The sequence below is a fragment of the Nelumbo nucifera genome, chromosome 1 (assembly GCF_055504915.1).
Source record: "Nelumbo nucifera cultivar China Antique chromosome 1, China Antique-T2T, whole genome shotgun sequence".
NCBI lineage: Eukaryota > Viridiplantae > Streptophyta > Magnoliopsida > Proteales > Nelumbonaceae > Nelumbo > Nelumbo nucifera.
This window is the reverse complement of record NC_142649.1, coordinates 211,452,039-211,478,107: the sequence shown is the minus strand read 5'-3', so window position 1 is coordinate 211,478,107 and position 26,069 is coordinate 211,452,039. Positions and strand designations below refer to the sequence as shown.

Sequence of the window (26,069 nt, the reverse complement as noted above, 5' to 3'; positions counted from 1 at the left end):
ATGGTGAGAAGAGACTATTCTTAAGGACAACACTACTAAATCTTGAGTATAGTAGCTTCCACCGTGGAAACCCAGCAACATCCATCCTATAGCAGTTTCGCCTCCCACTTTGCAAGATGCATAGTTGACTTGATTGAATCTTGGAAAAGACCATTTAAAATAATTGATTTTTTTTTCTAGTTAAGCTGGGAATGAGAGTTGATTTTAGTATTTTGATATTTTATAAGTTCAATTGCTACGCCTTTCAATAAGCTTGGCCAAATCCACCTATTTCTTTTAAAAAAAGCTTTGTTTCTTTGGATCCAAATGTTCGATATTATGTATGATCTTTTCTCTCAAAAACTTTTCGCCTTTGAAGATTCAACAATTCTTTTCAGCCAACCAATAATGTTTTTATCATATTTCGGGTCTAATGAGAATTGATCAATAAGTTTCTATACTTGTCTAACCAATCTGCATTGAGCAAAAAGATGAAGGGAACCTTCTAGTTCCTAACCACACATCAAGCATGTTGGATCTAAGGCTCATCCTCTTTCAACTAAGATTTTCTTTGAAAGGATTTTGTCCATCATGAAGTGACAAAAGAGAAGTTTTGACTTTCCGTTGACTATAATCAAGTTGCATATTTAAGCAATGGTGGCAGTCTTACCCTAAGGTTAGGGGTGGCAACGAGCCGAGTTTTTCATGAGCTGCTCGAATTCAGCTCAGCTCGGTTTCAATCGAGCTTGAATTTGAGCCCAATTCATTAGCTCGATTATTAAACAAGTCAAGTTTGAGCATATTAGAGCTCGGCTCGTGATCCAATTCGAATATATCTATATATATTTAATATTTAATATATATATATAATAAAATTATAGAAAATAATATATATAATAAAAATATTATAATTCTTAATTTTTTAAATATCAAATAAAAAATATTTTTATATATAATTTTTCTGGTTTTATAAAATATTTTTTTCTCAAAATTGAGCTCGAGCCGAGCCGAGCTCGAACTTATGAATTTTTTACTTGAGCTCGAGCTCGAGCCTTGTAAAACAGTCTCCAGCCGAGCTCGAGCCTGGTACTATTCGACTCGGTTCGATTCGACTCGAATCCACCCTACCTAATGCTATGTTTTGGTTTGAAAGAAAAGGTAGGGAAAGGAAGGGAAATTCATACAAGGTTTGCAAAGGTTTCTATACCTTTCCTTTCCTTTCCCTACTTTTTCCTTTAAACCAAACACAACCTAAAGGTCCAAAAGGGAATGGCATGATTGCAATGTCAGTGATTTTCAAAGAATGAGGGAGAGAACCATTCCCATAATGAGAGGATGAGAGAGGAAATCTGGGTTTCTCCCATCCATAATGGGTTTATGGACATGCTGTCTTGTTAACGGGTCCCCATATAGGTATGAGGTCTCACTTATAGTGTTTTGGGCTTTTATATTCTAGAACTCTTTTTTTTTTTTTTTGCTTATTTTGCCCTTAAATTATCAATCCAACACTTAATTAATGCACACGCCTTTAATTGATATTATATGGAATGTTTTTAAGTGTTACTATTTTAGAAAAGTTCTTTTCCATATCATATCGGGTGAGATGGACCAATCAACATTCCACTTCTTTGTTTCAGTCAATACCGGTTATCCCAGATAACCAGTTTCAAAAACAACCATTTAAATCGTATTTAAAAAAAAATTCATTTCAAGATAAGAAAGACGTTAACGTCTTCACCGTTAAACGCCACTCAGAAGCCGCTCCGGCAGATGGGGGGTGCACGATGGCTGGGAAAGCTCACTTCCAACGGTGAAGAATGGTTGTTTCGGATGTTTAGTACAGGGAGCCTCTGACAATCTAAGGGACGAAACGGCTAGTACAGGGGGCCTCTGACAATCAAAGACGGTCGGGAGCAAGAGGTAAGCAGTCGTATGTGATCGAGAAACAGTGATTTGATTTCTGGATATGATCTCTCTCTTCAATGCTTGTTCGAGTTTTCAGAAGTTTTTTGTTTTCGCGTCTGACGGTAACTAAACAGAGAATAGAAGAAAGATGCCTGGTACTGAGCAGGAGGTGTGCATTAACGGCCACTCTTCCCCTTCTTCGTTGCTTTCCAAGCAAAACAAAACGGCATGACTAAGAAGTTCCCCTCCGACTCTGTTGTTAACCTTGACTAGCAAGTTTCCAATTCGAAGCCTGTGCATTATTTGCTTCCATCATTTTCAATTACAGTTGAAGTTGGGTTTTTGATATGTAGATTGTCCCAGGCTACAGTTATTTCATATTCTCGGATTGAACCAAAAATGTCCAAGCCATATTGGCAGAAGATGGGGGACAAGTGCACAGTGGTGATCTCCGTCTGTCAATCGCTAAGCTACGTCTCCGACATTACAAACTTGTGCTGGTTTCTGGAGTCAGAATTAGCGGAAGAGATCAGACGCTTGCATCATTTGGTGGCCAACACTGAAACAGAAGGTTGTTACATCGTGGTTGGTACCGGTTCAACACAACTCTTTCAGGTAGCGCTCTATGCATTATCATCTCCTGATTCAGCAGAGCCGATCAACGTCGTTTCAGCCGTTCCATACTATTCGGTGAGTTTTCTCACAATCTCACTCTATACATTAGCTGTGAATTAACGACGTGTATCATTTGTTTCTAGATAACTAGCAGACTTGTTTGCACGAGAATGACCCATCCGATGATATTGTTGTTGAGATGTGAATAAGCCATTAGAATTGTTCAATACTTAGTTACAATTCTTCTTCTTCAGCATTGTTTATCTTGGGACCTCATTAGACGTTAGTGACCGTGTCTCATGCTCCCTCTCTGTTTCCATACAGTCTCTCTTTCTCTCTCTCTCTCTATACATACTTGGGACCTCATTATTAGACGTTAGTGATCGTGTCTCATGCTCCCTCTCTTTTTCTATGGCCAAAGAAATTAAAAAAAATAAAGGAAAAAAGTTTTGGCCTTAATTTACTATACTTATGCTCATTGATTAATCAAGTTGTTAATTAATTTGCGTTGAATTGCTTCTTCCTTGCAGTCTTATCTGGCGGTCACCGATTTCTTAAAGTTCGGGTTCTATAGATGGGACGGCGATGCATACACGTACAAAGGCGATCAACCTTACATAGAGCTCGTAACCTCCCCAAATAATCCAGATGGGTTTATTTGGGAAACGGTGATTAACCAGAGCGGAGGGAAGCTCATTCATGACCCGGCTTACTATTGGCCTCAATATATACACCGATTACAACTGTGGCAGATCATGATTTCATGCTATTCCCCGTCTCCAAAAGTACTGGCCATGCTGGGCCACCATCTCCAAAAGCACTGGTCATGCTGGGTCACGCAGCTCATTCATGATCTCATGCTATTCTCAAGGCCGTGTCTGATGGTTGTAGACAAGACTTCTTTGACTATGGAAGAAGCCTCATGGCCAAGAGATGGGAGCATTTGAGAAATGTTATTTGCATTCGGTTGATCCGCTGAACTCGTGTTAACGGGCTGGGTGCATTCATTCAGTGCACCTTATGGGTGCATAGAACACGGACTCTTCTTCTCTTGTTTCGAATTGCGTTGAAGGGTATAAAGGTATAATATTATTATTGTTTTCGCTGAGTAGGTGTTGAAAAAAATTCATATTTTTTGACCGTAATCGACAAGTTTCGCATTCCGTACCAAGTTAATTGAGAACTGACCAAATAAACTAATAATTAAATGCAAACATGGCATTGTAATACGATATGATTTTCCATTCGGACCCATTTCATTAATACAAGTAAGAATTCGAGTATAATATGGAAAAGATATGATATCCGAGAAGCATATGACCAATCAACTGGAATCATAAACATGATAACAAATCAGGTGTTATTTATCAAAGTTCATGGGTGGGTTGTGATTGGTCAAAACTCTTTTCATACCATATCTTTTCCGCATCATAGATTTTTCTTATATAAGTAAAACCTTAATAATAAAAAAAAACATGAGCAATATATCGGGTAACTAGTTGCTCCAAGGCTTGTATGCTACAGTACCTCATGATAGCATAGCCTTAATATACCAAATGGCAATGAGCCAAGAAGAATGTCACCCCACATCAGATCTTTTGTCCTAAAGCCAAGATCTACTACTATTTTTTTGTAGAATGGTCAATATCTCACACCATAATCTATTGATATGAACACATTGGAAATCCATTACTGCATTTGACTTATATACCAACTTTTTGGGTAAAGGGCACATCAAGGTTTGTTTGGGAATGGGATCTGCTCCTCACACGGGGGCGCCTCACATGCACATCCACCGTGCATTGGGAACAGCTCCCGTGAATAATAACTTATAAATAAGGGAGATGTTCTCAATGCATGGTACGATGTACATGTGAGGTGCGAGTGAGGTGCCCTGTGTGAGGAGCAGATCCGGTCTCGTTTGTTTGTTAAATAATTCATCACATGGGTGTAAAACTTGGGAACCAAACACATTATTAGCAATTGTTGATCCAGCAGAAAGAAGGGGATAATAGAGACTGATGTTTATTAATGTATAACTAGTTAGAGTCCCTTGGTTTAGTATAAGAAGAACATATGCGTTTATGTGTAAGTAAGTATTAATCATAAATGATATTTAGTATTTGGGTTCAACTTTTATAAGCTTCGCATAACTAAAGGTAAAGTTGCATTTGGAAAAGATGCAAATAAGTGTGAATGCAAACATGTAGAGTGAAAAATGGTTCATATAAATTGCAAAATTGGGTTAGTTTTGCACTGACAAATTTACCTTCTTACCAAATAGACTTTTAGCTTTAATGGATGCAAACATGAATTTCAATAAAGGATATACTTTTTTTTTTTATCAAAAAGCTGCTTGAATGCAAATTTACTTATTTTTTTATTGGTTTTACATCTTATTATCAATGTAAATATGCATTGGTTTGTCATTTGTCAATACATAAATGTAATGCTGCCAAACACAAGCAAAAGTGAACCAAAGTGCAAATTTACCTTGAACCGGGATTTACACTCCATTTGCATCGTTTCCAAACGCAACTTAAGTATCTATTTATATAGTATGTAGATAATAATCAAATAAAATAAGTTGTTTTAAAATCAAAATAGAATAAATAAAAAGGTAAATTGTAAACAAGCAATGTTAGAGTTTACTAGAAATAGTTTTTTATATAAAATTGAATCAAATCCAACTTTTCAATTTTATTGGTTCAATTTGGTTTTGGAATGCAAGTACACATCTTATTTTGAGTTTTTTTTTTTTTAATCAAGAGTTTTCTTGATGATGTCCTTGGATAGATAGTTGAGGATATCATTATAAGGCTAAAAATGTTGTGTATTCATATAACAACAATTTCAATATAGAGATAATCAGGTCATGATAATGGATTTGGAAATGAATATCACTTTTGATCATGATTTGTTGGAATTAAGCTAACTAATCTCCCATATAAATTTTTAAAAATGTAAATTGAGAGCAAAAAATTGCACCATATTGAATTTAGACAATCAACCATAAAAGTTGTTAATTTTGTGATCAAGTAGTTTAGATCTTAGATCTATTATAAAAAAATGTGAAGATTAGCATGGGGCTTGTTATTTTATACAAAACCATTATGCTTAATTCATTGATTTGTGGAATGTCTTGAAAATATGAATTTGCTTAATAAAATGCACATTTTAAAAGAACAAGTAAAACACTAGAAATGACATTTTCAAGCCCCAATGGTAATAAGCAAGAAGATAATGGCATGTTCTCATTCAATATTGTTTTTCCCCTTGTTCTTTGTGGGTGGGTTGTTGAGAGTATTAGAGAGAGAGAGAGAGTGTGTATGTTTTTGTATCTCGGGTTTGGGGCAAGGCAAGCTAAGTCCCCTCGCCTTTGTAGTTATTATTGATCTTTAATTAAGTTTTTTAGTTTAATTTTAAACTGGTTACCCCTTTGCCTCTGATTGAAGTAAATTTTAGGGCTAAAAATGTTATCGTTTAATAATAAAACTTGGATATTCTTTACTCAAGGAGTTGGCTCCCTCATTTCCTTCAATTATATTTTGGCTTTCATAAACACAACATTTAAGTACTGGTTTTGAACCAAGATCAAGGCAGCTTATCAACAACATTTTAAGTACTTGGATATTTTTTACTTAATGATAAGCTCTATTCACTTTTATAAACTTTAACAATGCTATTCATTTTGAATTTTTATTTTTATGAGCAAAATGTAACTTTTTTACTGCCAAATAGGCATAAACAATGTTATGAAAACCAAGTTGAAGGTTATAAATGAATCATTGGTTTACTAAAAAATAGTTGAAGGTTAAACAAGAAGACTAAGGGGTTGTTTATCAGGAGACTTGTTCATGGGCCGGGCTTGGACTTAGTTTTTGCCAACTTTTGAATGGACCTTGCTCAAAGCCTGATCTTAAATAGTGTAAAGTTGAGCCCAAAGTCTGACCCGTGAATAGCTTTATTTATCAGTATACATGATTTTTTTATGTAAATTATAGATAGGTACCATATACATTGGGGTAGTGACATATAGGCACCTTGAACTTTCAATTGCAACGCTTGAGTGCCCTGAACTCTCAAAAAATAGGCACTTGGGTCCACCCATTCATATTTTGTCAGTTAAACATTACATAATGCTAAAACTAGTCTTTCGTCAACTAAACTTGTGCGATCTAATTAATACCGTATAAGTTATTAAGTTTTGGCATTATGTAACTGATCACATAATACTAATACGACAATATAAGTTTAACTAATGGAAGGGCAGTTTTGGCATTATGTAATGTTTAATTGACGGAATACTAACGTATGGACCCAAGTGTTTATTTTTGAGAGTTTAGGATACTCAAGTGTTGCAATTGAAAGTTCATGGTACCTATCTATCACTATCCCAAAGTAAAGGGTACTTGTATGTAATTTACCATTTTTTTAGCAAAAACAAGTGCCATATTAGTAAAATAGAACCATACATAACAGCAATGCTATAAGTCAATGCTTTCAAAAAATAAAGAAATAGGGTTTTATCTTTTGTGCCCTCATTCCAAATTTGTTGATTTAATTATGCAAAATATAACGGGAAAGGAAATCGGGACTTGCCTCAATTGATGATTGATTGCTTGAATTGTTGAAGTTCTACATTTAACTAATATTTTTTTATCAAAAATAAAAAATAATTAAATCATCAAAAAAGTTGAAAAATCATAATTGAATCTAAGGTGTTTTCTAGGAAGGAACCTGGTGGTGTCATCTCTTATAAGAACATTTAGGTTTTGTTTTTATTTTTTTTTCCAAGTGAATCAAGGGATTGATGGGATATGTTGAGAACTTGAGATCTAAATTTTGCACTCTTGTTTATTGATCTTAAATTAAAAAAAATATCGTTGGATACATCGATGTCGAGGCACTTTAATAAACTAACTAAAATGGCTCAATCGAACATCTCATTGCCCTATATACAATGCTAACAGTAATCAATCCAATTTTTCACTAAGCCATTAAGGAGCTCACAATCTACTTAATAATGGCTCATCCACTAAAAGATAAAAGCAATAAGTCTTTGAATTCAACCACCTCTCTCTCTCTCTCTCGCTCTCTTTGTATTTTAATACAAATTTCGTTCCCACATGGGGTGGGGACTGAGGTGATGTATGCTTAAACCTGCTAGTGGGAAAATGGGACATTGGTCCCACTGACACAATATTATGTGAACTTCTAACTAGCAACATATTTGAACCCGTATATTCTCATTATTACGAGTGATACTCTGTGATCAAGTCCACTACAAGTGTATTAATAATTTCAACCACTTCTTCCTCTTTGATAGATTAATACACACTAGCGGGAATAGTGCAACACACAGGTTAAACAATGAAATATAAAAGATTATTACTTTTTTTAATGTCTTTCATCGTGGCATTATAAATCGATACCACCATTTGACATCATTGCAAATAGGGGTATAAGTGAGTTGAGATACTTGAGCTCAGTTTCCTAAATACTCAAACTTGACTCCAAAATATAATTGAGAGTCGAATAGTTAGTTGAATTGGGTCCAGGCTTTATAATACTTCGCTTGAATTTAATCATGCCTGATTGAGCTTATAATAAAATGTTATTTTTAACATATTTTATATATAATATAATTAATTTTTTATATTAACTTATTCATAATATAAATATATATAAAATTGAGTTTTAAAATATATTTTATTTATAATATTAATTTATTTACAACTTTTAATATTCAGTTATGACTCGAGTTGAGCTCGAGTAGTCCAATACTCAACTAAACTCAACTCGATTACATACCTATATGTGAAGTCCACTAGCCTTACCATAAATGGCTTGGGGTCCCTAAAACTAGGCCTGTGAATGGATCAAATTTGAATCGAATCAGGCTAGATTCGAATTCTAAACCTATTATACAGAACAATATTCAAATTCGATTCGATATTTGACGAATATCGAATGTTTCAATTCGAATTTGATTATTAAATCGAATATCCAATTTGATTTGAATTCGATCGTCGCTATTAGTGATGCTGTCGTTGGTGATGGTGGTTGCTTGGGCAGCAGTGACTGGCGATGCTGAGTCAGTGAGTGGACCGAGAGAGTGAGTGATGGAGGAGAAGAAGAGAGATAACTGACGAGAGAGGGCTGAGGAGAAGCGGAGACGTGGAGGATGAGGGGCGGTGGCCAGTGATGGTGGTTGTTTGGGTGGCGACGATGTTGAGTCTGTGAGTGGACTGAGAGAGTGAGAGATAGAGGAGAGTATGAGAGACGATTGATGAGAGAGACTGAGGAGAGGAGGAGCCGCGAAGGATAAGGGGCGGTGGTCGGTGATGGTGATTGCTCGGGCGGCGTCCGGTGATGGCGAAGTGAGGGACGGAGGGTTAGGGTTAGGGTTTGAAACTTGAAAGTTGAAAGGATGATGGAGACTAGAGAGAGGTAAGGTTCGACCGTTCGAATGTTCTCATTGAGAAATTAGTCATTTCTCATTTCTAATTTCTGAAATTGTTTATTTTATTTTTTTAACCTTCTTTATGTATACATATATATAATCGGATCGGAATTTATCAATTCAAATTCGATCCGATAATTTAACCGGTAAAAAAAATAGTATTAGAATTCGATTCGAATTATCCGAATTCGATTTGATTATGCTGAATCTCGGATTCAAATTTGGATTTTCAAATACCATTTACAGGCTTACCTAAAACTTTGGGAGCATTCCAAAACATGAATATTTTTGTTTTAATTTGTTTTTGGAATTACCACATCAATAAAAAAAACATGTTCAACTCTTTTTTTGCTTTTAAAGAGAAAAAATATCCTATTTTTGTTTAAAAAAACAATTCATGTTTTTGGAACCATCAAAAATAATATTTTTAAAGCAAAAATAAATTTTATAGCATAAAAGTTGTGTGATTTATGGAATATGATATTAAGTAACCAAATGAAAATATTTTTTTGAAACCAGAAATTCAAGAATATGTTTTTGGTTTCAGCCTTGAAAATATATAAAAAAAATGCATATGACATGTTTATGTGTTTTTGTTTTGAGAAACAATCTGTTTTCAAACCAAATATTTTTATTTATTTTTGGAACAAGCAACAAGAAAAACATTTTTCGTGATAGAACACTCCCTTTTATCATCTGATCGCAACCATCATAAACAAACATATAAAGAGAAGTTCTACCATAATTAGTTAGGACTTAAGATGTGCACGAACAAACTTATATAGTGGTTCAATACACAAGCCAACCATTAGGGGTGCTCATTAAAAAAATAACAAAAAAAAATCGAAAAAACTGAACTGAACCAAGAAAAATAAACCAAAAAATGTGGTTAACCAAATCGGTCAATTCAAAAAAGGGGTAAGTATATATGTGTGTATATATATAACCAAAAGATCGAAGAATCAAATCAGTCAAAAACTGAAACCAATTAATCGGTTAACACATGGTGCCAGTTTGGTTTCGGTTCATTGCAAAAACAGCTAGTAACGTTCAAATTCAAAAAAAAAGCCCACAACTAGTGGTGGCAATTGGGCGGGTTGAGTTGGGTTGGGTTGAGCTTCAATCTCGCCCATCTAACCTGCCAACCCATTAGTGACCTAGTTATATAAAATTAAATGGGTTGGGTTCAACCCAAACCCGCCTAACCCATTAATCTTATATTTATGCACTTAAAATAAAAACCAACTCCCTTTAAGTTTGTCATAGCTTTGTAGTAATAGTAGTTGTTATTTGCACACGTAGTGAAGATTCAAATCACATTATATGCATATTATTTTTACAATGAGAATAGAAGGCAATTTATCACTTAAAGCCATTTAAACGTTCAAGTTTCGGGTTTGACTGAACAACTTAGGTTCAATCTGGTCAGACCAACTTGAACTATCTAACTAGGTTTGTCTTTGACCTAATCACATCAAGAGTGATTGAACCGTTTGGATTCAGAGCGGTTCAGTTGGACCAGACCGATTTAATCAAAATGACAGGTTGCACTAGGCTGGTCCATATCAGGTTGTGCATGGGTTTAGGATCGAGCCGACCGATCTGAACTGATCAAGGCAAGTAGGCCAGTATTGTCCAAATACGGGTTAGGTCGATTACACGAACTCGGTTCGAGCTGATTGATCTGAATTGGGTTAAAGCGAGTAGACCAAGTTGATTATGGTCGAATCGATTTGGGTCGTACAGGCTTGAACAGTCGTCGTTCCAAACCGGGTTAAAATGAGTAGACCAAGTTGATTCGAGTCTGACATACTAGTTTGGATATGGGTCGGGTCAATTCATCTAAAACCAATTTGAATCCTAGTATGTTTAGATTGGTCTAGTATAGATCGAGCTAGGTCGAACTGGATTGACTGACCCAAATGGGTCGAGTTGAGGTGATCGGGTTTGTTCATATTCAAACTGGGCTGAACTAATCCAAATTGGTTTGGACTTAGGTCGGGTTAATTTGGATTTATGTTGATTTGGGTGAAGTATGCTAATTACAAGCAAAACTAATTTTACTTAATAATTAAGGAATGAAGGCAATTTAAAAAATGACTAAGGAATTCATACTTGTATCTTTAGTGGTTAAGCCAATAGTTATCCAACCTAATCCGACCCATTTAAATGGACCTAATATGTGATTAACCCATTTTCAAGCCGTTGGACAGATTACGTGAGAAATTGCCACCCCCACACCAACGGAAAAACTTTAGCTGTTGGGGGCCAAGGCTGTTGAGACAGTTTTTGGCTAATTATATCTCAATTTATTTTTGACTAAATACGAAAGCATGAGAGTGAACAAGTGAACTGCCCACATGATCCGTACAATCATCAATTCCGGTTTCTGACGTGTTTATTTTGGATTGGTTTCGTAGCCCGTTGTAACGCGTTTGTTTGTACTAGATCTCAAGTCTAATCTAACGTCTTGAAGTACGAATCAAGTTCTTTCCGCGGAGTATCGTATCATGGCCCACAGAAATTACCAAGCTTATCACTATCATCAGCACTCCATTTATTCTTAGGACGAACTATATACTGCCACGTTTTATTTAACGGAAAGAAAACGGCAAAACATTAGAAACCTTAAAATATAATAAATAATTGACAGTAAAATCATTTTAAGCGGCTAGAGAAAATTCAGACCGTTGGATTCTTTTCCGTTTAATACGATGAGGCGGCTATTCTTGTATTTCTTTCCCCGCAAGTAACGACAGATGGTCCACGGCTGCCGACCTACGAACCGTTACCAATCTCGGGTATTAACGGCGTCAACGCCCTTCACTGTTCTTCGTTTTCGCGAGAAAGAGAGGGTTTCAGACTAAACGAGCCGGAGATCCCCCCTTCTCATGAAAATCGTCGAAAACCAGCTTTAATGCTTTAAAAGGTGAGAATTTTATCGTGTTTATGGAAAAGTTTTTCTTTATTCGAGGAATTTTAAGTTTTTCTTGCTATTTTTTCTGTTTATTAGGTCTAGGTTTCAGGGTTTTCTCATTATTTTTTGGATTTGACTTCATCCCGTGCTGATTATTTTTTTTAGTTTTTTGATCAATGCTTTTATTTTCATCTGAATCTATGTCCCATATGAGAATTTGATCGAATGCCAGTTTGTTTTGTTTTGTTCTTTTTTGGGCTTCTGTAATTCTTCTTGAGTTTTTGTCCGATCTAATTAAAATCTCCTTTTTCTACGTCAAAATTTTGACAACTTTACCTTATTTCCTCTTTTCCCTTTGTTTCTATGAATTTTTTTACTGGGTTCAGTTGAAGTTCCATTTCGTTTAGTCGTGGTTTTATTAGTTGATTGTGTATTTTGGAGTAAGTAGTTAAGCCTAGTTCTGAGTAACGTTTCTGGTGGTTTAATTTTATGTTTACATTCTAATTTTATTGAAAGGATTGGACTTTTTTTGAGACCAAATAACATGGCCATGGTTTTTGTCCATTTATTTGTATTTTGATAGCTGTATTGACTCTTCTGTTTTGATATAAGCTGCATGGTTATCTCCTGGAACATCGTTCCGTCGTTTTCTTGTAAAGATCTTTTGGTTTGTTCTTGAACTCTATTTAGCAAGAGAGCTGTTTGGTACTTGTGCGATTGAAGAGGAACTTTACTTTGGTCGATTTTATTGAGGTCAGGGAAAAAAGAAAAAAAACCGTTGTGCAAAATGACCGCTGGTAGTAGAATTTGGTATGTTCTTGTACCTGCACAATAATCTCTTAATAGGATCTTGCAGTGATTGGCAAAATCTATTTGTTATGTTTCCTATCTCATCAATGCACGTTATCTGAACGGTGATTTAAATAGTTATTCTGATAATTTTTGGATGAAGGGTTTCTGTCCAAAATCCAAATTACTTGCAAAACCCTCAGAAAAGCCTTTTCCTAATAATCACAATTAACACTTGAAGTGAGGACGAAGCAAGGCTTAATATCATGTAATGCCTCGTCCAACATCTGATACAACACTCAAACATTGAAGTCCTTATCCTTGGTTATTAAGAGGTAACTTAGAGAATGATGGCTGAGCACTGACAATAATGTTGTACTTTGTATTCCTGTTTTTTCCTGGAAGTGTAACAATTCATGGTAATGTGCTTGCTCATTTGTTATGTAGATTTGAGTCTTATTTGATCTACACGAACCAGATGAGCTTCTCCATTGCTCCTATTTATAGACATTAATTTGCTGTTACACCAAGCAGTGGCCCCTTTGGCATCTTTTCAAAGGGGATAAAGAAGTAGAGTCTTCCTTGTGCAACTCCATGGGCCATTATGAATGTTAAGATCAAAACCAGATACAGACGGGCAAAGCTTATCTTAAAAGCAGACTACAAAAATTCACAAGGCTATACATCCTTAACAAACCATTAAATAATTGTAAAAGAGGTTCTTTTGACATCCTCTAACTCTGGTTAAGCTATAACTTTTGTGCATCCTTGGGACTAAACCTTTTTTTACATAGCCACCCATAATTTGTCTTTCCATCAATGATCTTTCTATTCCTTTCTAATAATCTAACATACTTCAAATGGAATGGAGTTCCTGAAAATGTTTGCTTTGTGGCTGCCCACATATGAAGGTCATGAAGAAATATTTTATATGTGGTTGAACCATACCTTTTGTCTTCTAAAATGAGAAAAAAAAAGAGGACCTAATGCATATTATCTTACAAGAAATGAACAAATGGTGATATGCTATCTGAAGGTAGAAGCCATGCAGATGCTTCTCTGATTGGAATATGGCTGTTCTAAGGCTGCAAGCAGTATCTAATAAATCTATCAAAAAACGGTATCTGTTTGTTCAAATTTGACCTGGTTAAGGATGACCTGAATTTATCTGTTTGTAAGATAATATGCACTTAAAATTTATTTTGTATTTATTAGTAAAGTCGGTTGGATCATTTGGGGTGAAAAAACTCCTGTATATTTGAAAACAAGGCAAGCTCAGTTAATGTTTTGCTCAGACAGCTAAAAGGAGCCCTATGTGCTGCCGAATGATAATTTCCTCCTTATGTTTGTATTCACTTTTTCCTTGTATGATCACCCTCCATTTATGGAAACTTAGGGATTCTAAACTAATATTTTTTAATATCCGAGCAATTGCATGCATTTGTTGTTTATTCTTATGATCAACTTGTATCCTTTTTCTTGATTGTAATATAAAGAATCTTGATCCTTTGTTTCCTTCATCATTGTTATGTTCCATGTGAAATATGTACAAAGATGTCCTCTAACTTCTTATGATCGGCAGGGCCTCTTTATACTCTCTGGCAATGGTCATGATGCAGAAAAAATAAGAACAGTAAAATTTTGTCATCTTTGGACTTCTTGGAGGCAAATTTGTTGATAGTGATTGATACTGTATATAAACATGGAAGTCAAGAACGCAAAGGTATCGGATAATGGGCGTAGAATTGTGGTAGATCTGAAGAGAAAAAGGGCATCTCACTGTGTAGCATATTTTGCTGAACCTGCTCTGGCAGTGGTGGGTCGGAGACCCACCTTGAACTCGCAATCTAACAAGCTATGCAAACGAGTCAGATCATTTGGCAGCAAGAACAGTTGCAAGTCTCGTTTCAGGAAATCTCTGCTGAAAAACTACTCAAATTTTATGAAGAGTGGGCCAATTCAACGTTTAATGTTCTATCAGAATGATGAATGGACTGATTTCCCTGTGGAACTTCTTGCATTAATAAGAGAAGATTTCCAGAGAAAGAAGGTTGCTATTGAGGTGGAGTTCAATGACCATCACTCACTTATGGATTTTTTCCACATGATTGAGGTTGATCTGAAAACAGGTGTACAAAAACCCATCGCTTGGATTGATGAAGCAGGTAATTGTTTGTTTCCGGAATTGCTTTCTGGTGATATGGAAGTAAATGCAAATTTTCAACCTGATTTGGAGAATGAACAGAGAATTTTATATCAAGAGCCAAATGGGACCCGTGAACTCAAGTTGCAACTTGAAATTGAAATTACTGGAGCTGATAGCTTGGGTCTGGAAGAAGGTACTGAAGAATCAAATACTCATGTAAAGCGACTTAAAGTTGAAGAAAAACCTGTTATAAGGCATTATGAGCTTGAACAACATGATAGCAGTGATGCAAAATCAGAAGCAAAAATTGAACGCTTTGGAGAAAATAAGCAATTGGTTGAAATTTCTCCTTCACAAAATCCTGTGTATGAAGCAATGCATGGAGAGTTGTCTAATGATATTGTGCAACACACGTTCCTTATGGGTATGGGTTCGATGATTGATGCAAAGGACGTACTTGAGGTTTATCATTGCTCAAGTAGTATTTCACAGGTTCGATTTGAGCTTTTCCAGAAGCAGCTTGAAATCACAAAGAAGTATCGTGGTGAAGCAAATGTTCGATTTGCTTGGCTTGCTTCCTCTAGAGAGGCAGTGTCTAGGATTATGGTGCATGGGATTGGTATAAATGGACTGCCTAAGCATAAGCCTGTATATGGTATTGGTGTTCATCTTTCATCAGCAAATTATTCACTTATCAGGTGGAAATTCAGTTTTGGAGCGATTAACTTTTTTGTTTATATGAAAATTATAAATGTGCAATTAATATTTGTCAATTCCACTACTATTAGGAAAAAAGAGAAAAAACTAAATTGCTAAGTGGAACTTAAAGGTAGTACTATGAACTAGTGATATAGATACTCGTGTTCCTTGGGAGTATAACTATATAAATATGCAATTAATATTTGTCAATTCCACTACTATTAGGAAAAAAGAGAAAAAAAAATTAAATTGCTAAGTGGAAGTTAAAGGTAGTACAATGAACTAGTGATATAGATGCTCATTTTCTTGGGAGTGTAACTAAGGTAGACATATTTGGTAGCTATCAGTCAGCCACTTATGTTTTGGGTTCTTTGCTATATTTATTGATGGGAAGTTATTGTGGATTAATTTTCTAATTTTAAATCATTTTTCAATCTATGGTAATCTGAGTTAGAACTGCTGAAGCTGTTGAAATGGGGTTAACCCTCACATCAGCACATTTGTGGGAAATGTGTTAATAGATAGAAGAGCCATTTAATAACTGCTAAAATAGATGCTGGAAACATAATAAGGAATAAAAAAGACCTAAATCCAGGGTTATTGTTGGTATACGATAAAACTTTTTGGGGTAAAACAATCATCCCAACGCCCAATACCCGTGCTTCATCATTCAGCAATTAAGTAGCTCTCAAATTGCTAAAATGCTGAATGAGACATTATTAAAATTTGGAATCTTTTAGCATTCCACTTTCAACTCTCATTTGAGCAGTATCAGATGCAACCTTACTCTTGAATTCTCAAACATAGTTTTCATCTATGTTTTCTAAATTTATTGATAATGTGGTTGCGGAGGATAATTGACTTTCCTCCCTCTCTTTCTCTTTCTTTTTCAGTGCAAATTATTGTGATGTTGACGAAAATGGGGTACAACATATGATGTTTTGTCGTGTTATAATGGGGAACATGGAGCTTGTTCATCCTGGATCTGAGCAGTTCCATCCTAGTAGCGAAAACTTTGACAATGGCGTAGACGATCTTGAAAATCCAAGTCAGTATACTGTGTGGAGCATGAATGCGAACACTCACATCTATCCAGAGTATGTTGTTTGTTTTAGGATGCCTCCCAGTGTTAAAGGTGATTCTTTTTTTCCTTTGTATTTCAATTTATTTCTTGATGGAATACCTTGTTTTCTAGGAATTTTTGAGGAGGATGATCTAGAACACTATGTCATACAACATTATAAATGACCCATCAGCTCAATATGGGTTACTTTGTTTTGTTTGGAATATGCACTATAGATGGATTAACTATACCCATAAGACTTATATAAGTACATGTATGGTTAATTATCTAGGTACATATTGGTTAAAATTTTCAGTTATAAGCTGTATCTATATCTCATCTAAGATTTGCTACATTTGAACTATATGTATTGATGAGTTAGGAGGGAAGCTATTTACCACATAGATATTCAAATATTGCCATCTCTCTCTCTCTCTGGTTAAATTGATTTTTTTTGTTATGTATGTATGTTATGTATACCTTGTTTCCTAGGAACTTTGTGGAGGATGATCCAGAACACTATACCATACAACATTATAAATGACCCATCATCTCGATATGGGTTACTTTGTTTTGCTTGGAGGAGCATGCACTGAAAATATTGTTGCCTATAGATGGATTAACTACTCTTAAGACATTGACAAGTACTTGTATGGTTAATTGGTTAGGTAGATATTGGTTAACTTTTCAGCTACAAGTCTGTATCTATGGCTCATCCAAGAGGTGCTATTACCTTAACTATATGGATCAATGAGTTTAGGAGCTATTTACCACATGGGTTATACAAATATTGGCATATCTTTTCTTTTTCTTTTTCTTTTTTTTGTTTATGTGTGTGTGTGTGTGTGTCTTTGACCACTGGTATACATTAATGTTCCTACAGGTCATGCTGTTGGAAATGAGAGGCAGAGCAAATATGATGTGTCTGGTGAAACAAATTCTACTTGTTGTCAAGTTCAAATGCAAATCGGCTCCTCTCCACTTAATTCTGTAAGCATATTCTTAGAATCTCTCTCACTCTCTCACCCCCTCCTCCGCATATCTATCTATACCAGTTTACATGCACCTTTACTTGTTGCATGGTGCATTGTGCAGAAATACTAGTTTGATGGACTTTAGTTCCCATATTTTGACTGGTTATCCACTTTTAATAGGAAGGATGTGGTCTCCTAAAACTAAAGATTGCTTTCTTGGAGCTGAAAATATTAAACCAGTTTAGCAAAAGATTAATTATTGAAATTTGAAAGTGGGACTAACTTGTCCTTACCTTAGAAGATTGGGCTAGGGTTATTGGTAGAAACAGGGGAACTCATATATATAGGTCAGGTGGGTGGATCGTTTGATCTGGATAGACTTGGTTGCTTTTGGTTGGTCCTAATTGCAGTGTAGAGACAGATCACTGTTTTAAAACCCACAGGCTGAACTGATTTTCCTTCTGGGTGGATGGGTTACCATTCTGTCATTTGGTCTGTGGGTCAACCTGTAACATCCTGATAATAACAAACTCCCCAAAAAATATAAAAAAACCTGATAACCTGGTAAATGGGTTGTTGATTTGGCCAGTGGTTAAATTATCTGGGTGACAAGTCATTGACCAAGTCAACAGTTCTCTTGTAATATGACAAGTTAGATGTTGACCTGATCTGGAGTTGTTACTGGGACACTGGAGCGCCAGTCTGATTGGCTTGGTCAATGATGGATTGAAAGCATTACTTGGGAATTTTGAGTTTTACTTTCTGTGAAGTTTTCATGTTTTTCATTTTAATATTTCACTCTTTCCTCAGGCGGTATACCATAATTCATTTGGAGATTCAGTAAAGAGATCTCAGGACAAGGCTCCTGTCTTTGATTCGAGCATTTCAAAGACTCCCAAATCCCCCTGGATGCCTTTTCCCATGTTGTTTGATGCTATTTCAAATAAAGTGCCTGCTAATGATATGTTGCTAGTTAATAAGCATTATGACCTATTTAGGGTATGTCTTCGAACTATTTAGATTATTTTATTTTCCTCAGCTTGATAATTTTCTGATGTCTCTTTCTCTTCTCTTTTTTTGGTATATATTATCAGCACAAAATGATTAATCGGGATGATTTTGTTAAGAAGTTGAGGTTGATAGTTGGGGACACAGTACTCAGATCCACGATAACAAGCCTTCAGTGCAAGGTAATCCTATTCATTCTGTTGTTTTATATTCCAATTCCCAACCCTTGGTTCATGTATTTTCTGCATGTTACTTTAATTATAATCTACACCTATAGTCTGGTTTTGTGGTTGTAAACCAGTAATTACCATCTATAAATAGGTATTTACATGCATTTCACATACAAAGTAGTTGGGTCCTCCACTTGCAGGATACCTCATTCAATGGGTATAACCAAAATGTGTTACTGGATTGACTGAAATGGTGAACTCTATCTCCAAAGAAGGTGCAGGTTTGGGTGGTCATGTCAGGATTATTCTAGTTGCTGGAATGGGCTATAGCATCTAGTTGGGATCCATTAAATGGTTGTTCCTGACAATTGCATTATCCCATTTGTTGAAGTGTTCTATTGGTGAACTATGATGATATGTACACCTTTAGATGATGCCCATAAAATTTTAGGTCCTGTTTGCTTACCGCTAAATGGTGGGCGGGGGGGGGGGGGGAGTTGGTCAATGGGTATCTTTTTCCCATTGATCAACTTTACAATGTTCTTTTTGCATTTATTAGTGGGTCCCACACTAAAAACAGCTCCATTTGTTGTTCCTGACAATTGCATTATCCCATTTGTTGAAGTGTTCTATTGGTGAACTATGATATACACCTTTTAGATGATGCTCATAAAATTTTAGGCCCCGTTCGTTTACCGCTAAATAGGGGGGAGTTAGTAGTGGGCCCCACGGTAAAAGCAGCTCCACTTCCCCGGGTAAAACTTGCCCATCTCCCAAGTGGGTAAGTAACTTTCCCTCTTGAGGGGAAATTTTATAAAACATAATGGGACAACTTTGCCCATTTTAATAATAACTTTTTATGGATAAAATATCATTCAGTTACTTACCTGGGAATAAAAATAACATGGGTAAATGAATTTACCCAGGAAATATTTACTTGGGTAAGTGCACTTATCCGGGTAAGTTACAAAGTTGTAAACAAATGAGGCCTTAGAGTATCTAGTTCATTGGTGATTAAACTAACATGATAAGTTCATTGTAGGGGGACTAACATCGGGCTTTGGGTCAACTTACCTGGATCAATCTTGTGTGGACAGTAGAATTTGGAAACCTTCCCCTTCTAGTGTGTTCACTTGCTCTTCCTTTTTTTATATCCTCATTCAATCATCAAACCCTGTAAAGAGCTTTCCTTCAAAGGAGAGTTGGTGTCAACCTGTACCCCCAAAAGTTCGGGCTTTTGGGAGGTGTTTATCCAAAAAATCAATACTCTAGATATGTTGCAAAGAAAAAGGCCAAATGTTTGCCTATCACCCCGTGTTTGTAGCCTCTACTTGGGATCTGGTGAGACGATCACACACCTATTGATTTCTTGTCCATTTGTATGCTTTATTTGGATTTGGTTCTCTTCTATCTTTGGTTGTAGGTGGACACCTCCCCCAGATGTGGCAAGCCTTTTTGACCCAAGCTTTTTTAGGCAACCGAAGAGGCGTGGAAGATTAATGTGGAGAGCCACAAGAGCAGCTATCTTATGGTCAGTTTGGGAAGAAAGGAATAATAGAATCTTTAAAGGCGTGGAGAAATCCAAGGAGGCAATTTTAGAAAGGATAATTATTATGATTATTCATTGGTTGAAAACTTTGGATTTGTTTAAAGACTTCTCAGCTGAAGACATTTACAAGAATTGGGAAGTGGTGGCTTCTACAACTTCCATGAAACTTATTGTGCAGGAATTGTGGTCCCCACCAACACAACAAAGAGTGAAATTGAACTTTGATGGGAGTTCAAGAGGTAACCCGGGCCCTTCAGGTATAAGAGTTTTCAGAGATGAAAATGGCGGAATTGTGGCCTTGTTTTCAGGATCAATAGGAGTCGGGGACTCATTGAGAGAGGAGGTGATGGCCTTACTTCAAGGTGTAAGATATGCAAAACAGTTGGGGTTACACCAAATTGAGATTGAGGAAGACTCTAAATTGTTGATTGAGTGGTTGCAATCTGGTAAGTTGAGAGCTTGGATTTATAGACTGCCCATAAGGGAAATCCACAATATAACAAGGGAGATTGGTGCATGCTTCAAATGGTCAAGGAGATCAGCTAATGGTTTAGCTGACACGTTGGCTAAACAAGGGACTGTGAGGGAGAGTATGTTCTGGGCAGTTTTGTAAGAAAGATAACTGGGGGCTCAACACCTACTTGGGGGTTGAAAGCTGTACTTAAATCTAGAAAGTTATTCAATGAAGTTACCGTTTCCAATAAAAAAAACATCGGGCTTTGGGTCAGGGCCCATTCAAATTTTGACAAAATTCTAACCTGAGACCACTGCGAATAGGGGAAGTCACAATTTCCAGGGTGAGGAAGATGAAGAACATGGAAAGGCAAGTGAAAAGAGTAAGTGGGTAATTTCAAATGATGAAATTTTGAGAGACCTGAGGCAGGAGATGAAAGGGTGCTACAGACAAAAGGGGCCAAAGTTATGACAGACAGGATGGGAATTGGGAATGGAATGAGTGAGATAGGGGAGGAAATTCGTGGTGGGATCTTAGGAAAGATTGCTGAATGAAGGGGTGGTTGAAGTTGGGGAGAGCCGAAAGATTGGAAACGTAGTATATGAAAATAAGCAAAAATACAAAATTAAAGCTAAATCCATAACTAATGAGGAAGAGGAAGCTGGGATTAGGGAAGATAGTCTGAATGAAGTGATCTTGGGTGAAACTCACAAAGTTGGAAGGATGATTGAAATCGAAAAGGTTGTGAATATACAAGTGGGGGATAGTAAGACATTGGGTCTGTGTTTTATTTTTTTTATCTTTTTTTTTTGGGGGGGGGTGTGAAGAGTTTGGAAGAAAGACATTCAAAGAATTAGATAGAAGCAGGAGCAAGGGATGTATGCAATGAAGGTGAAGAGAAAGAAGCAGATAAATTTGAATTAGATAGGATCAATGCCAGACATACAAATCTAATAGCTTGTATGAAAACACCAAATGCAGTAAGAAAATTTAGAAGACACAAAAATGTATAGATCAGTTCAGAAGCTGAATAGTGGCATAGAGGATGTGGTGGTTGGAAGATGCTTTCTAGTTTTTATGGTGTTGGACTGGTGTCATGGCTTGAAGTTGGGGCTTTTTTCTCTAGGGAGTTATTTCTAGAGGTCTCAATTGTTTATTTGACTTGGGGGAGTTTCTATTTGTTCCTTGACTTGATGAGTTTGTTTGTGGTTTATCATTGCTGGTTGAGTTGCTTAAGTTTGTGGATTGAGGCTTTGGTGGATAAGAAGTTGTTTTTCCTTTTTTTCTTAGGCTACTCCTGATCACCTTTCTTGTGACTTCATTTTTTTATTTTAATAAATTTTATTTTTACCTTCAAAAGTAAAGGGAACCTACTTGACACACCTATTTTCGGCTTATTTGAAATTTAAGGTATTCATAGATTGAACAGGATATTGCCCATTGTATCAAGAAGGCATGCCTAGGTGTTTGGTTTTTGCCCATTGTATCAGGAAGACACACCTATTTATTTTTCATGCATCATTAAGCTCCCCATTGTGTTTGGTTTTTGGTCAAACATCTTGACTAGCACTTGTGATTTAGAAGGCATGCCTAGGTGCACACGAGAGGTGCATTTTAAGCATATGCCTTGCCTAGGTCCATGCGTAACCCATGGTTTTTGAACCATCGTTGACCTGGATGGTCGGACCGTTCGGCCCGAGAACCTTCTAGGCAACTGGTTCCGTTTTACCCCAAACCTGGTCCCTGGCCAAAAACTGTTGAACCAGTCAATGACTTGTTGATCCGGACAGTCGAACCGTCGATCTGTCCAACGGTTTTTGGCCTTTTTTATTGTTAATTATTATTTTTTTTAATTTTTGTTGTTAGAACGGGTCATCCGTTCGAACCCTCCCTACAGGGGGGGTCTCAGAGTGAATGCAAGCGAGCCAGGTGGGAGTAGAAACCCCCCATTTTTGCTAGTGTTTTCTCATCCTTATTAATACAATGTATTTTTCAAAAGATAGAACTACAATTAAAATTATACAACAAATCTTTCTATATACAGGTTAAGAATTTTGCACCTTGAGATGGACTTGCTTGTGCTTGTCTCAAGGGGCTTAGTATAGAGGGCGACTCGTAGAATTAAGAATGCAAAATGTCTAACATCACATTAACTACTTATAAGTACTGGGATGCTGAATTATTAAGTGCTTAGATATGTTTTATATGCTACTAGTGTAGAGGCACGTGCTATCCATGAATGGAAGTAAAGAGTAAGGTATAAGTTTTATGTCCTGCACCAAAACCACCAAGGCAAGTATCTGCTTTTATATAGTATAGATAGATGTTTGGTTTTATATTTACATTTTTACTTTCAATATGTTTTATACGTCATGTTTATGCTGATGTTTAAAAACCAATCTGTAGGCTGAACCGTTTTTCCATCTGGGCTTTGGGTGATTTATTTTTAATTTTAGCTTATTATAAATTAAGAAAGCTAAAATTCATATTTGAGGTCAAAAGGATGTTTTTTGGGCAAAAATAGTCCAAAAATGCATAGAACACAGTTTTCTAAAACGAAGAAAAAAGAATCACCCTTATCTAACCACCGAGCACAAAGTAATGGCCTCTGAAGGGTTTTGCACATTATATGTATATAATAAATTAATAAATGTGCAGAAAATAGAATTATGTGTAATTATTGTTGTAGAAAATATACTTTCATAAATACATATTTCTTGGACCCTACTTGCATAGATAGATATGAGTATTATTAAAAAAATAAAACCTAAAAATAAAAAGTATATGATGTGATTATTTTCAATTCCCGGCAACGGAATAGCAATTATTTTACTTTACCTCCTCTAAAAAAATAGTATATAATTTAATTTGTGACCTGTGTCCCGTTGTTCAGGTCAAACAGGTTGGCAGTTTAACCACCCGGTACTAAGTCAACAGTTATTGACCAATTCCTGGGTTTGAGTTAAACTAGATTGGAATTGACATCAGGTGACGGTTTGAATACCACCTAGGTCAATGATGGTTTGAAAAACTGGTTTATGTATTTTAATTTAAGCCAGTAGACTTTGCAACTTGCTTGAAAAAAGCGCACCTCATCTTGCGCCTTACACCCTGGGGACCAAAAACCCTTTGCGCTTTTCATGCACCTTGTGCTTTTAAAGCATTGACCAGTAACACATTATTACCAACTTTATATTATAGGGCATTGAATTCAACTTCAAACACTTCGATGAAATCATGCAAAAGTATTAACCACCAATTGCACTTGCTAAGACTTTCTAAAAAAAATGCCAAAGGTTAGGACCATATCAAGTCGACCCCTCCCAAGACCCCAAATAGCTGGAACCAACATTGCATAATGACCTTTGTTTTTTTTCTTTCTGAGAAGCTTTCTAGCCTCAAAAGATAAACTCTTCCCATTTCCTGTCACTTCTGATAGAGTTTTGTCATTTGAAATGAGTTTTGGATAAGTTAACGGTAAGTATGTAAATCCATTGAAATTGTGCATAGTTCAATTTCGGAGTTAGGTGAATTAATTATTGCCTTCGCTTTCATTTCGTCTACCTTCTCTCTAACTTGGATTTCCTTTTCTTTCAGCTCCAGTCTGAATGTGGAGTTTCTGGATTCTTTGTCGGAGTCCGGATCACCTGCGATAATACATCCCAACACCCTCCCAACATGATCGGACACTGTGCGTCTCAATCTGGCGGGTCCCAGTCTCATGATGAGATGTACGGTGTCGAATCAGAGTCTGGATCTGCTCCTCACAGAGTGCACCTCACAGATTTCACAGTCCCATTGGGAACATCTGTCCTGTGTTATTCATGGGAAGATGTTCTCAATACACGGTGGGATGGATCTGTGAGGAGCAGATCCCAATTTGTCGAATCACGTTGGGAGGGTGTTGGAACGTGTTTTGTTGGCAGCCGATCCCAACTCATTTGGTTAAACTAACTTGTCCATCTCTTTATGTATGTACAGTTTTCGAAAACTCTGTGTAAATCAGAACCAGCAGACCAGGAGCAAAAAGATGTTGACAGATCTTGAGTAGGACTTGCATTCCTACATCCAATTGTGGCGGTTGGCTATTTCCTGTGAAGCTGGGAACAGAGTTTCATCTGCCGCTTTTGTGCTTTTTGTGGGAAATGTGTCGACATGAAAATTGTGAATAGCAGTTTAGCTTTTTTGGACAAGTTTTGTGGTTAGTCACGAATTTATGGTGGTTATTATATTCTTTGACAGTTATCTGTTGGGTGCTTGTTGAGTTGTCACATGGCCATTCACTATTGTCAGCAATGACAATTGGCAACCCAAATATGAACCAAAATACTTTGGAACCGATGGCAAATTGGGGACCCCAATTCTGGGCCTGCTTTTCAGAACTAGAACTTAGGCTATGTTTGGTTTGAAGGAATATGCAAGGAAAGGAAGGGAAATGTAAGGAAGCCTTTACAAACTTTGTACATGTTTCCCTGTCATTCCCTTCCTTTCCCTACCTTTTCCTTCAAACCAAACATAGCCTTAATGACTCTGCGCTATTTATAAGGAAGGGTTTCTTAATATAAAGAACGAACATAGCTAATGGATTTTGGTGTTCAAGATACACTTGACCCATTTTTGTTTGCTTGCACATGATTAACAGCTTCAGAATTTTGGCTTCTTCTTAGGTTTGACCCAAGGATCCAAGGATTGGATATTTGGATCATTATTGTTAAGCTCTTCATTCAATTCCAGATTGGTGATCTGCGCTAGTGCGCTTGGCTCGTGGATTGCAATGGAATTGTGACGTGTTTGTTACCTTACATGATGTGTCTGTAACGAGCCTGAAGCATATCCAAGTGGTATTGTGGTTCAGGATTACTGACTACTGAAATATTGAATTGGTGGGTTTGAGCGTTTGTAGCCATTGCCATCATTTCGGGATTCTTGATTTACTAGCTAACGTATGTTCTTAATATAAATAAAATTTAATATATATATATATATATATATATATATATATATATATATATATATATATATATATATAATCGGGGTTGCCCCTTCTCCCGCCCCGACTGGGGATTCTTATTAATCCTCGTCCCCGCCCCCACTCCTCTCCCCCGCTCCGTCAAAGCAATTCCCATCCCTGTCCCCGTCCCCATCAGGTCGGGGAAGTCGGGTCTTCATCGGGGATGGGGAAAATTGCCATCCCTAAATGTGTGCTCTAGTAAATGATCCTAATAGAAACACATAAGAGCACACAATTGTTTTATTTTTTTAATTTTTAAATAATTAATAATTATTCATATTTTATATACTATTTTTAATAAATTTTTTATAATACAAAAATAAA

General features: G+C 36.3%; 1 protein-coding gene across 6 annotated transcripts; it reads left to right on the top strand.

Moving 5' to 3' along the window:
• Positions 1–11,731: 11,731 nt before the first annotated feature.
• On the top strand, positions 11,732–24,979 carry LOC104588830 (inactive poly [ADP-ribose] polymerase RCD1-like). Of its 6 annotated transcripts, none has more exons than XM_088896089.1 (8): positions 11,732–11,894; positions 12,573–12,692; positions 14,254–15,515; positions 16,410–16,651; positions 17,463–17,569; positions 18,364–18,552; positions 18,648–18,743; positions 24,716–24,979. In XM_088896089.1, exons 3-8 carry the CDS (start codon positions 14,374–14,376, stop codon positions 24,779–24,781), a joined length of 1,842 nt encoding a protein of 613 aa, XP_088752215.1. In that variant the 5' UTR covers positions 11,732–11,894; positions 12,573–12,692; positions 14,254–14,373; the 3' UTR covers positions 24,782–24,979. The 6 variants fall into 6 exon arrangements, with proteins under 6 accessions (XP_088752215.1, XP_010245243.1, XP_010245245.1 ...); XM_010246941.3 differs by lacking the exon at positions 24,716–24,979 and adding an exon at positions 24,332–24,709; XM_010246943.3 differs by having other exon boundaries at positions 11,755–11,894; positions 12,495–12,692.
• The last annotated feature ends 1,090 nt before the right edge of the window (positions 24,980–26,069 follow it).